Genomic DNA, 13400 nt, shown 5'->3' with positions numbered 1-13400 from the left:
CACGACTCTGCCACGTGGGGTGCGCACCGGCTGCCTGTGGGCTAAAGGTGAGCGGCGGAACGTCTCCCAGGACACACGGTCTCGACAAGCTTAGGCCGTTAGGATTCACCGCACACGACCCTCCTGAGGCCCTCGTGGGGCGAACGCGGGGCAGCGCTGCCTTCAGTTCACTGTACAAACGGGGAAGCCGAGCCGGGGAGGAGGGGCGAGATCCGCGCTCCGGCCCGTCCGCTCTCTCCTCCGCCCTGAGTCTGCCTGCAAGCGCGCGTCCCGCAGCGCCTCCCGACGCAGGCCCCACAGCTGACGCCCCCCGTCTGAACCGGCACCTGCGAGCGACGGAGCCGCGTGCACGTGGACACGCGGGCGCTGTGGGGCGTCTCCGCGGCCCCGAGGGCCGCTGCCCGGGCACCTACCGGCTCGCCGTCCACCAGGCTATGCAGCTGCAGCTGCTCGTACACCTGGCTTCGGAACCGCTCCATCTGCTGCTTCTTCTCCTTGGCCAGGTCGTAGTCCTCCTTCTCCACCGCACAGCGCTTCTCCACCTCGTAGCGCCCGAGCCGCTCTCCGACCTGAGGCACACGGGGTCGCGCTGCTTCAGATGTGCACCCACCGCGCCAGCGCGAAGCGCGGCCTGGGTGACGGGGCTGCTGCCCGCGCAGCCTGCGCGGAGGACGGGCCGAGCCGGGGCCCCGCGGGGGCGGCTAAGAAACTGCACGAGTCCACAGGGACGGTAAACATCTTATGCTTTTCTAGCACTTTAGGGCGGCGGTGTGGCATCTGAGGGTGACGTCTGAAGAGGCCGAGCGAGTGCCTTCGCTTACGTTTTATTTAGGGGCTCATCCGTCCGTAACTGTATTTTGCTTACCCCCTTGGACCCACACTAGGACCCACAGCTTTTAGCGACCTACCCCTTTGCTGTACCAGGGTCAGGACCACTGAACTGCCTTCTCACACACCTGCGGGAGCAGTACCTTTTGCAAGTCAGCAATAGCTTGTTTCAGCTTCTTGGCATAGTCGTAGCGTTCCTTTTGGACGGCTTCACGTTTTCTTTCATCTAATTTGCGTATAATCTGGGCAACTTCTGGATCTTGGTACATATCAAAAGCTAAGTCATCCAGTGGAGAAATATAGTCAGATTTCCTGAAGGAGAGAAATGCGTATTTTAGAGCTGATGTCGCCGTAGGCGACAGCGTGGTGGCAGAGGGAGCCCGAGGGGCTCATGACGGAGGAGGTAGAGTCGCAGCAACGGCACCCCCCACACCTGCTCCTGGAGCATTCTTGCCGGAGAAAGTGGAGGCTCAGAAGAATCGGGGATGGGCTTCAGGTCACCCAGCTCTTACGTGCAGGCAGGTCTCTGACTCCACAGCTCATGCTCCCGCCCATTACTGACACTGCACGGGGGGCTTCTGAGCCTTTGGGGCATTGGTTCTTCGAGTGTGGACTCTGTGCCCAGCTCTGTTCTGGGCACCAGGGACATAACAGTGCCTGTGAATCATCTGTAGACTAGGGGAAGCCCCAGCCAAAGCAGACTGCCAGGCCTCATCTCTTAGAGAGGCTGACTTGGTGGGCCCCAGGTGGTCCAGGCGTCCATATTCAACACCAGCGCCACAGTGAGCACGACAAGCACTAAAGATGCACACGGGCTACGCCGGGGCCTCAGCTCACAGGGTCAGGCTGCAGGATATCCCAAGTCCTGGGTAGATCAGAACAATCCTTCCAGGAATAAAAGATCTCTGTAGTGATCTGAGTAACCCATTCCTGATTACCGCTTCATTCTTTCTTTCAGATTCTACAGCAGGCTGGCAGCTTTCTCCTGGGTCTAACACTTAGAATAATGCCTAACCACTCAACAAAAATGCTGGCAGAGGACACATTTCAAAGTCTCTGTCTGCCATACCAGCTACATAAAATAAGCCAGGTGTTAGCTTTGACTTAGATATTTTTATATACAAGTAAATTTTAATGAAAATATTTATCATAAAAAATTTGGTTGTCTAAAAATAAAATTGAAACAGGACACATGACAACATCACTTTTCAGAACGATCAAACGTCCCCCCAACACTTCCCGACTCCTGGAAATCAGGCTGTTTGCTTACAGCACCACCACCGGGCCTGGGGTTGGCTCAGCTTGGGCAGCTTTGAACAATATCAATTAGTGAGGACCGAATAGCAACACGCTTTGGTACTGGCACAAGGTTAACTATTTTTACCTAAACACATACTATACTTTTAAGTCAAAGTTACTTTGCCTTGAAGTCCTGGAGATGAAAACAAAGAATTTATTATGAAAATGCTACAAAGAAACACATGATGTCATCTGGCGTGGGAGTCACGGCTCCAGGGCTGTGCGTGGGCAGCTTCCCAAGAGCCGGTCTCGCCCTGCCCACGACCGCCCCCCCGCGGTGACCCTGGCTCGGCCCAACACACAGCCTTCCAAGAACGGCTCTCTTTACCCTCAGGAAAGCCCTGCAGATGAGTCAGGATAGACAGACCGCGGTCTGCCAGTCCAGGTGGCTAACTTGATGAAGAACTGATTTAAACAAGAGTCCAAATAACCCAAAGAGCTTCTGTGGGAGATCCTAAAACCGACCAGTGGGATTGGCTGCCCATGTGCTACCAGCTGGAGCTTCACTGAGGGCAGAGCCAAAGAGCTGTCCCGGGGTTGGTGCCGACGGACAGGGAGGGACAGTGTGGCAGTCCCCACCTGGAAAGGTAAGGAGGGCACTGCTCTTCCTGTCTGGCACAGGGAGAGTCTGCGGGAGACCGACGGGCTGCGTAGGGGAGAGGTCACTTTCCTCACTATTTCATACACATTTAGGGACTGCTTTTACTTTCTAAGCACTCCCTACTGACATCCACCCCGTGACAGCCAGGCTGGAGGCCCAGGGAGGCTCTACAGGAAGCAAGGCAGTCCAAACCAATGAGAAAGTTCTTCAGTCTTAAGCCGGGCTCTCGTGCTTGCATAAAATATGGAGAGAGTCTCTCTGCGGTCACTCAGGAGCCACTTGCTGAGCTAAGCGTGCGCACCAGCGGACAGCGAGCCTTGCTTCTGGCGGAGCCTCCCCTGGGCCTGCAGCTGGGCTTCACGAGGGCCCAGCCTGAGGGAGGTGGGAGCCACACCATCACGGGCTGGATGAGAGTGGGGAGGGCTTAAAGCAGACATAAGGTGAAGGCTCTAGTAACTGATAACCTGGGTCAATTAATTCCTTTAATTCTTACCTACAAAGTTGTCTGTGCCAATAAAATATCAAAGGATGACCGATAGATCTTTTACCTGCATGTAGGAACTTTCTAGTAATACCTGAACACACAAGAAATGGAGCAGTCTCCAAAGGGCAATAATTGAAGATGTATGTGCTAAGTAAAACAGTGACCTTAATCTTTAAGTGTATTTAAGTCAATCCCATCAGTGGCTTAACTAGCTCGGAACTGAATTTAGAGGCTCTCGAACCCCCAATCCTCTAGAGCTGACTCACACTTTGGCAATTCTGAGGGGAGTCTAGGAGCTGATGGCCTTGTGGGGAGGATTCTTACCCAGTACAAGTTCCTTCCAGAGCTGGGTCCTCGCTGTTGTGCCCCAGATAATGATCAATCAGCTTCTCTCTAGAGGTCTTTGGGAGCAAAAAGTTCTGGTTAGTGTCTCAGAGGAAAACAGGAACAACACGAAACCTTAACTAAGAGATGGCGTGATATATAGATGTCAGCGGGCTTTGAGAATCCTAGTCTTTTGGAGAGACAGTTAAAATTCTTGAGTAAAAGAAAGTTTAATACACTACAGCTGCTAAAAATTATCTAATTATTCAACAATTTTATAAAGATTTTCAAAGATGACACTTTTTGTGACAAAAATAATCAATCCCCTCTTGTTAGAAATACATTTTCTTCTTTAAGAATGAAACGTCCCAAACTTACAATATTGCTTTCATCACTGAAATCTGCAGGGTCTCCAATGATATTTACTGCAACCAGAGCAACCTAAGAAAGAGTTAACCAATCGAAATTAAGTATAAAATGTTTGTGATGACGTCCCCCCTTTATTATAAACTGCTTGCTCATACTGTCATCAAATGGGATGATGTACACCAGAGCACCTTAATTGTAAAATGTCAAGCTATAGAATTATTGTTATAGTTTTTGTAAATTATGTAAGTTAATATTCTAATGACTAATCAAATGGTTATTTTAACGTCTAAAGTACATTAAGACAATAACGGCTAAAAGCCTCCACAGTTTTGTTTTTTTATTTGAGAGAGAGCATGAGAGGGGGGAGGGTCAGAGGGAGAAGCAGACCCCCTGCCGAGCAGGGAGCCCGACGCGGGACTCGATCCCGGGACTCCAGGATCATGACCTGAGCCGAAGGCAGTCGCTTAACCAACTGAGCCACCCAGGCACCCCAAGCCTCCACAGTTTTAACACAGCATCGCATCGAACCGTTCCCTCATAGTCCAGTATGGGGACCCCTCTATTCAATCCTGGTAAATGCGACAATGGAATGAAAGCCTGTGTTAACACAGCTCAGTTTGTCTGGGTCTGTGGCTCCCCCTGTAGGGGGAGGACTCCCCTTCCCACACCCTCTCTCCCTTGAGCATCACTGCGGGGTGGAACTAAGTGAGGGGGTTTTCCTGGTGGGGCCGACGTAGAAAGAGGTTAGGGATCAATCTTCAGGTTCACGGTCAAGCACTGCTGCGGCGGACCCGGCAACGGAACTACATCTCAGAGCTCTCCTCAACTCACTTGCTGGGTATAAAACTCTGATTTGGTGGAATGTTCCACTCCTCTTAGAGGGGGTGGGGAGTGTTGTCAATATACATGGTAATGAAGAGCCTGCTTTGGACACAACTGATTTTTACTACATGAACCATGCCAAAAACAAAACTAAAAAACAAGAAAAAGGAAAAGAAAGATGGGACGGGAGGGAGGGAGAGATAAGAATGAGGACTTGAAATCACATCCCCAAGTCTTACCAGGGGATTTATCTTGCAAAAGTTTAGCGGGTTTATCTAGAAAGAGTGTCACCTAACAGAAACAACACAAGCCACGTAGATAATTTTAAATTTTCTAGTGGACACAGTAAAAAAATTGTAAAAAGTAGCAGATGACATTGGTCTTAAACCTAACATCACCACAATATTATCATTTCACTGCTTAACTGATTCTTTTTCTGAGTTGGAGAGTCCAGTTAGCCCGAGCGGCCCATCACACTTGGGTTGGCCAGGCGCCCAGCGTGGTCCTGCCGCGTGGGCTGGTGGCTCCCGATCGCACCACACGGCTCCCAGAGAGCTTAACGTTCTGCCATAAAAGTTACCATCTTAAAAAAAGATTTGAAATGCCTTTGCCAAGGGGCACAGGGTCCTGAGATGCTGCGAGGAGGTGGGGAGCGGTCAAGGTGAGGGCGCGCATCTCACCTGATTGTATATGTTGTACTTGTTGACGTGGTTCTCGTGAAAAATCAGCTTCAGGAACTGTCCTACTGCATCCACGTAGACGGACTTCAGCTCCCGGGCTTTGCAGCCTGTCTTCTCATTGTCACAGAGAGAGATGTAGCTGAAAGGGAGAGCACACGCCGGCATCACGCTGACAGAAAACGTGGGCGCAGCGAAACTGAACTCAACGGGTTTCAGTCCAAGTCAAGTCTAGAATGCAAAAACCTTGGGAGAAGCCCAGGAACGGTATTCTAACCCGTTCTCTTGAAACAAGTCGTGCATCTGAGGAGCAGAGGCGAATGGTACTGACACCCCACAGTCCTGCTTACCGAGCGCGTCTCCACGAGGCAGCGCGCCCGACCCCACAGAAGTCTGACCAGGACCGGGAGCAGGGTGGTCCTTTCATTCCCGCCGCTCGGACACGGGGAGAGTCGGACTAACAGTTCCCATCACGAGCCTTCGGTCTCACCCTTACCCAAGTCTCCGGAACCGCTCCGCCTGGTAGGGCACAAAGTACTCGGGCAGGCTCTCGCTGATGTAGAACTCCACTTTACTTGGGATCATGTACTGGTGGGCAAGCAGCTGCAGCTTCCTGATTCGACACCTCTCCACCATCTGAAGAACGATTTCTTGTGGAAACTGGCAAAATCTGAAAGCAAACACGTGTGTTTGTCACACAGTTACCGCGAGGGTTCCCGGCTGTGTGCACGGCACCCCGCACGCATCGAGGCGGTCGGCAGGGGCTGGCGCCAGCGCCCTGCGCTTGGTGGAGCTGAAGCTGCAGTTCAGACTGCCACCCGATGCTTTCGGCAACTGGAAAATGGTCTGAAATGAAACGGTTTCAAATGAAGTTCAACACAAGATAAAAACATCAATCTTAAGATGAGGCTGCACTGGTGGGAAAGACAGAGTCAAAGGATTTTGCCCAGGAACCCAAATGCTTTAGGAAAGCCACCTGCTCAGGGAATCTGAGTGATGAGTGCCTACCACGCATGTTCAGGGGTCTGCAGGAGAGGCCTATGACTGTCCACAGGGGAGCTTCTAGTTTTTGCCTTCTAAGTGACAGAGCACATCAACCACCCACATGAGAACGGGTTGGAGAACCGCGGCTGCAGGATCTGATCATGACCGAGCAACAGAGCACAGTGCTCAGACCACGGATACTATGTACGCTGAGCTGGCAAGCGCTGGGTTACTAGAACAGTAGGGCATCGAAGGCCCTGGGAGCGGGAAGCAGCCAAGGATGGAAGAGCTGGAAAGGGCCTGGCGGCCTTGTGGGTGAGCCCACTCCTGCCCACTGGCCATGCTCCAACCCCCTGCCACCTCTCCCAGCAGCCCCCCACTCCACTGAGAAAACTGGCCTCAAATGGGACTGTTCCCACTGCTCCCCGAAAGGAGCAGCATCCCTGCTGGTGCCCCATCCCCCACTCACTCCCCTGAATGGCACCAGAGCCTGCCTGCCCCCACCCAGGCTTTTCTCTCCCCATCACTCCCATCAACACACACACACACACACACACACACACACTCTAGAACCCCCCATTTTAAGAAACCCCTCCTGTGACCCCACATCCTTCTTGGCTCCCATGCCAGCACTTGGCAAACCAGCACAGCTCTCTCATGCACCCCCTCCCCAGCCCCTCCAGGGTGCTTGGCCCATATTTCCACAGCTTACTCTCACCACGGCCACCGCTGGGCCCCATGATGCTGTGTACAAGTGTACCTCCTGGTCCCGGCTTCACCCAGCCCACAGGCCTGAGCCCGTATGACTGTAGGGGGCCCTCCCCTCCATCCAGGCCTGCACTGCCTCTGGGCTGGGCTCCAGGCTCCTTCCTCTCCCTACATTCACCATGGGGGAGCCTATCAGACCCTGGCTTTAAAACCCTCCTGCTTGTCAAGGAACCCCAACTAGACATCACCCCAAGTCCAAGCCGTGATCTAGCTGGTGACTTGACCTTTCCACGCAGACACGATAGGCATTAGCTATGACAGACAAAACAAACTCCTGACCCCAGCCACCCTCCCCGATCCTTCGGAGCCAATCTCCTCGTCCCCTGCTGTGCCCACCAGGGAGAGGCACGGCCACCCCCGGGGCCCTGTTCACCCCCTGCTGCGAACGAGTGCCCGGCCTCATAGCAACAGGACAGTAACGAGGGAGGAAAGAGCGCGCAGAGGAACGGCAGGCTGAGCGCACGACAATCTGCGCAGCCTCTGTGTCCAACTGAGGGGTGCGCAGGGGTGCGCAGGGGTGCTGGGGGAGGGTGTGCGGTGAGGAGAGGGCAGTGAGCTCAGATCAGAGGGACTCTCAGCTCAGAGGCGCAGTCGCCCGGGCTTTTCGGAGATGAACAGCTCGTAGGAGAGATGCGCGTGGGGCAGGAGGGCGGCTAGGACAGGCTGTGACGCGGGCACGCCTCAGTCCCCCATGGCCGTGAAGCGTGGCTCCAGGTGTGGAAGATCTTTACTGCTCTCAAATGCCGAGCCCGTAGGTTATGACCGCTGGTGAGGTCACTCCAGGCACAAAGACACTTGGTGATCGATCACGAGAAAAACCCTTCCGAAGTGGTCTGAAGAAAAGACAATGGACAAAATTTGGAAGTATTATGTTTTTTAAAATCCTTCAGAAGACGGGCCTGGGACTGTGTTATTCAAATGTAGTTTACAGAACTCAAGCACGCATCAAAGCTGTCCTTCAGGGATACTAAGAGGTGACGGGATGGTGGGGAGCGTGAGAGGCAGGGACGCGGGGAGGGGGTGCGCCGGGGTGGGGAGCCGGCCCCACGGGCAGGAAGCTTGATCAGGCACTTGGGCTCCTGACCGCTTGTGACTCTACCTTTGGCGAAGACTGAAGACCCCTCAGGAAAAGGCTTAGTTTCAGAAAAATACTAACTAGTATTATGTTATGCAAGTAACGGGCATTTTTAAAAGTGTACAAGTATTCAAGATAATCATTTGAAAGAGGTGTTGTTGGTTAAAGTTTGGGGTTCACGAAAATCTTACCCACAGGAGCACAGCTGTGACACCAAGGAGCTCAGCCCAGAACACAGGGGGGAACGGGAGGCCCAGCGGGCAGCCAGGGAAGACAGCTAAACAACGCTGCGCGGGCCCTCCTCCTGCCCCTCCTCTGCACACGTTTCTTAAGTGAACGTCAGTTAATGCTACCAGGGAAAAAGGTCCAACAAGTTTTCTTTAAAATGTAAAGAGAAGGAAGCAACACCCCATCACCGCACAGGAGTGCGTGGCTCTGAGGCCTGAGTGGTAATACAAAGCAGAAGCGTCCAATGAAGGCAGCCCGCTGCCCCAGCCTGGCCCACCTCGGTGACCTCCACCCGCCGACGGTTGGTGCGTGGATCATCAGTTCCCGGGCGCTGAAGCCATCTTCGTGTCCAGACGAGCTGACGACAACGAAGCCAATCTTGTGGGGCATCCTGGGCACTGGGCTGTTTATAGGGCAGGAAAGACTTTAAGATAAAGGAACTTGGTAACATTTTACAACATTGAACACGTTAGCTCATGCCTTGCTCACAGACAAAATAATTCACAAGGTATCAGAATTTTCCTATCACTTTGAAAAGATCCAGGTTTTTTTTGTTAAGTGTTTCTCCTAGGAGCCTCTAACTCCACTTAAGGTACCATTTATCTTGACTTTTTCCAAATATATGTCCTGAAAATTTGACCAGTGTTGTGGGTTGAATGGTTTCCCCCCAAAAAGAGGATGCAGTCCTAACTCCCAGTACCCGTGGATATGAGCTTTATTGGAAACAGGGTCTTTGCAGATGTAATGGGGTGAAGAGGAAAGAGGTCGTGCTGGAGTAGGTGGGCCCTGATATGAAAGCACTGGTGTCCACCTGAGACACACAGACAGGCACACAGACAAGGAGGCCAGCCCAGGAATGCCAAGGATTGCTGTCAGCACCAGACGGTTGGAAGAGGCAGCAACGATCCTCCCGTGGAGCCTTTACAAAGAGCAAGGCCCTGCTGACACCTTGATTGTGGGTTTCTAGCCTCCAGAGTACATTTTTGTTGTTCTAAGTCATCCACTTTGTGGCACTTTGTTATGGCAAAACCAAAGAGTTTTGTTAAGATACAAACACCAAATTTTTTTTTTATAATTACTAAGAAACTAATATAATCAGTGTGCTAATAAATTATACAAAAATAAGAGGAAAAGGGACAGTTTAATCAACAGCATGGTAACTGCTGAATGCAAATGCATGACCCGAGCAGGGAAGGCAGGACTATAGGGAGATATATGCCAGGGGCGGAGATGTGCACCTGGGGCCTGCTTGAGATATTTATATATTGGTTGCATGAATTTTTTGTCATTGTTTGGTAAACTGTTCATAGTTGAGTATCATTTTGAGGATGGATGTTGTGATGTCTGGTTTTGCCTGCTCGGCATCCATCCCGTCCTGGTTTGAGAACAGCACTTCAGCTGCAGTTTCTGCCCGCACCGCGCCGGGCTTGTCAGTCTGTGGGTTCCATGTCCCTCCTCGGCAGCCGGTTTAGGGATGGGAACACGAGAGCAGGACCCAAACGGGACCAGTGTGGTCTATCCCTGGACTCTGCTGGGGCTACAGGGAAAGAGAAGCCTTCTTGTTGGGGCTGTAGCCATAGAGTATTTCCGGGCGGTTACTGGCGGCCACCAGTGGGGAGGTCCTGCCAAAGAGCAGGCTGACGGGGGAAAACAGCCACCTTGGGAACCCTGAGGTTCAGCCACATTTAAGGCCCAAACTACTCATAAACTTCTGGTTATTTCCAGTTCCCGAGCCAGTCAAACTCCCCCTCACTAAGATAGAAAATAAAGAATTCTCCAAAAAGTTCTCTGAGATAGGACATTCTGTCAACTGTAATCCTGAATAGGAGGTAACATAAACATATCCTGCATGATTTTGCTTATTTTAATATGCTTGATGCATGATCTAGATCTCTTACTTTCATTCAGAACCTCAAATGACCTGCATCAATAAATTAATTATTGGTTGCTACTTGCCAATGCTTCTTCGAATATATGAACAAAAGCATTACTAACAGAATAAAGAAACCATTATTAAAGATTGTAATTTCTGACACAAACAAGCTCGCTGAAGGATGCCACGGTACATCAGAGGAACGCTAAAGTAAACCCACTCAGAGAATAAAACAGCAAGCACCAACACTGGATGAGTGTGATTGTATGCAGGTGTGATGCAGAACCCCACCTGTGCTCCCACCAGGAATGGGATTTGTCCTCCGCACCCTGCAGCTCCTCCCACGAGCTTGGGCTTTCAGCCTGGACTTACCCTGCACCTCCTCCTCCCCACTCCCATCCATCATGTGCGAAGTCTCATTGATCCTGCCTTTCAGATGACTATGATTGAATCCACTCTTCTCCATCCCACTGTCTTCTCTAGAGGATGACCATGGACTGTAGCCAGGTCTCCCCACCTGGAGCACTCCCCCCAACTGTCCTGTGTTCCTCCTCAAGTCCAACTGGGGTCATCAGTATCTGTGTCCCAATCTCAGAGCTCTTGATGTGCTCCCTGTCCAGAGGTGAAGGATCAACTGTGTCCTGACCCAATCTGCTGTTCGAATTCTGAAGTCCAGCCAAACTTAACTAAAGCTTAGTTCTAGCTCTCTGCTCTGAATTTCTCAAGTTCTTCAATCATCTTTAAGAGCAGGGCCCGTTACTTCTATTCCACCTTAAAATTAGTAGGCATCTATTAAATATTTTTCTTTTTTTTAAAAAAGATTTTATTTATCTATTTGACAGAGAGAGAGAGAGAGACAACGAGAGAGGGAACACAAGCAGGGGGAGTGGGAGAGGGAGAAGCAGGCTCCCCTCTGAGCAGGGAGCCCGATGTGGGGCTCGATCCCAGGACCCTGAGATCATGACCCGAGCCGGAGGCAGACACCTAACGACTGAGCCACCCAGGCGCCCTTATTAAATTTTTTTTTTTTAAGATTTTATTTATTTGACAGAGAGAGACACAGCGAGAGCAGTAACACAAGCAGGGGGAGGGGGAGTGGGAGAGGGAGAAGCAGGCTTCCCGCAGAGCAGGGAGCCCGACGCGGGGCTCGATCCCAGGACCCTGGGATCATGACCTGAGCCGAAGGCAGACGCTCAACGGCTGAGCCACTCAGGTGCCCCATTAAATATTTTCAACTGAATGTAAGTATATCTTGAAATTCCAAAATCTGAAATACCATTCATATTGCCCCTCTTGTATTTAGACATATATTCCTTTACATAGTAGTTTCGCTTGCAGATGGACACTACCTTTAAAGCACTTACTGTGTGCCGAGGACCGTCCTCAGCCCTAGACCATACTTACACCTTCGTAACATCTGTGATATAGGTTTGTTGTCACACAACTTTAGACACATGGAAACTGAGGTACAGAGAGGCCCCTGCTCAAAGTTATACAGCTAGTAAGCCACGGAGCCAGAGTGCTTTTAGCTGGTTGGGTTCCAGAGCCTCCGATCTTCACCAAAACCCTCTGCTACGGTTCTAAGCCTTAAAACAGGACCTTTGAAGTCCAAAGGTTGTGACCATATACTATACCGCCTCAAAAATCCCAAACAAAGTGCTGGCATTTAGGAACCAGGCAGGAGACATGCCTGGGCGCTGTAGAGACAACATTATCGTCTCACTTCAAGCAGCTGAAAGGGATTCCTTTTTGGCTACCCTCTTCCAAAGCTCTTCCACCTTGTCCTCTAGGTCCCCTTCGAGGAGACCCTCCAGAGTGTTACATGATACCTGCGGTGTCACCAAAGGATGCTACTCGTGGCCTGCAAAATCACCACTAACATTCTGGGGAAGATCAAGGCTCTGTTGAATACGCAGCCGTCCGCGTGCGGGCCTCCAGGCGGCACCCGCTGCCCACGGCTTCCACGCTACGCGGGCGCCTGCACGGACCAAGGCAGCTCGCGGGTTCCGCACCAAGTCCATCGACGTGTACCTTTCCACTTACGTATCAGGATTGCTGACATCTCTGAATTAAGCCGCAACAATTCAGCGACCTCCCAAATTTTGCTACAAGACGAGGAGACAAACCTTGTTTCCACTTTTTCTTCTTATGAAAACGTAAATGTTACACGAGCAAGTAATTTTTGGTCAAGTAATCTTAAAGGCTGGCAGTGCCGCGGGGCCTGTCTGAAGCTGAATAGGTGCCAAACGGGGGGCAGGGGGTGGAGAGACGCTGAACCGCACAGGGGCGGAGCCACATTCTTCCCCCGGCTCAGGTAGGGCTCTGGGTCATCTGGGCGCCCGGACCAGGCAGGTCCGGACGTGCGGACCGCACCCGGCGCTAAACCCGGCGCGGGCTGGAGGCCACCGCCGGCCGGACCTTGGGCTGCGGCGGGCAGCGCCCTCCGCGGCAGGGGCGCCCTGCGTACTAGCTCCCGCCCCCGGCCGGACCCCCGCCCCTCGATCGCGCCCACCCCGGCAGGCCCCGCGCCCTGGGCCCAGCCCGGCCCCCGACTGTGCCGGCCGCGCCCACACCCGCCAGGCCCCGAATCCCGGGTGCGCGCGTTGTCGGGGCTCGGGGTACCTGTCAGGACCGAAGGCCCGCCCGGACCTCGGCGCCTGCTCGGTCCCCAGGGCCCTCGGCCTGCCCTCGGCAGCGCCTTCCGGAGCTCAGGTGGCGCCTCCTCCGCCGTCCACGGCCGGTCCGCACCCCCGAGCCGCAGCGGCGGCGGCCGCCGAGGAGCAGCCCCGGCCTCCTGCGCCCAGCGCCAGGGCCGCGGCCGCTGCTCTCATGACAACCAGGCCGGCCGGGCCAGGCCGCGCCTGCGTACAAGGCGGGGCCGCGCCTCCGCTTCCCCGGGCCTTCTGGGTAATGGAGTCTCTGGGGGACGGCGCCTGCGCACAAGGCGGGGCCGCGCCTCCGCTTCCCCGGGCCTCTGGGCAATGGAATCTCTGGGGGACGGCGCCTGCGCACAAGGCGGGGCCGCGCCTCCCCTTCCCCGGGCCTTCTGGGTAATGGAGTCTCTGGGG

The 13400-nt window shown here is 53.1% G+C and overlaps 1 protein-coding gene across 3 annotated transcripts in view; it reads right to left on the bottom strand.

Annotated features, from left to right (window-relative positions):
- The window catches only part of CEP104 (centrosomal protein 104), a 35922-nt gene extending 22760 nt beyond the window's left edge, over positions 1-13162 (bottom strand). For 2 of the 3 annotated variants that reach the window (XM_045898855.3, XM_045898856.3), the window contains exons 1-8: positions 12955-13162; positions 8737-8862; positions 5901-6074; positions 5408-5546; positions 3915-3977; positions 3537-3613; positions 972-1140; positions 414-569 (exon numbers count right to left, since the gene is read on the bottom strand). In XM_045898855.3, the coding sequence (XP_045754811.1) occupies positions 414-569; positions 972-1140; positions 3537-3613; positions 3915-3977; positions 5408-5546; positions 5901-6074; positions 8737-8849 (891 nt within the window). In that variant the 5' untranslated portion in view covers positions 8850-8862; positions 12955-13162. The remainder of the gene's footprint in view (positions 1-413; positions 570-971; positions 1141-3536; positions 3614-3914; positions 3978-5407; positions 5547-5900; positions 6075-8736; positions 8863-12954) is intronic. The other variant, XR_010411139.1, reaches the window with a different exon arrangement.
- Positions 13163-13400: the final 238 nt, after the last annotated feature.

Source organism: Mirounga angustirostris, unplaced genomic scaffold, assembly GCF_029215605.1.
Source record: "Mirounga angustirostris isolate CCGP_5_RB_7025 unplaced genomic scaffold, mMirAng1.0.hap1 SCAF_4, whole genome shotgun sequence".
NCBI classification, from domain to species: Eukaryota; Metazoa; Chordata; class Mammalia; order Carnivora; family Phocidae; genus Mirounga; species Mirounga angustirostris.
Note: the sequence above shows the minus strand (reverse complement) of the source record. Positions and strands in the feature narration are given on the sequence as shown.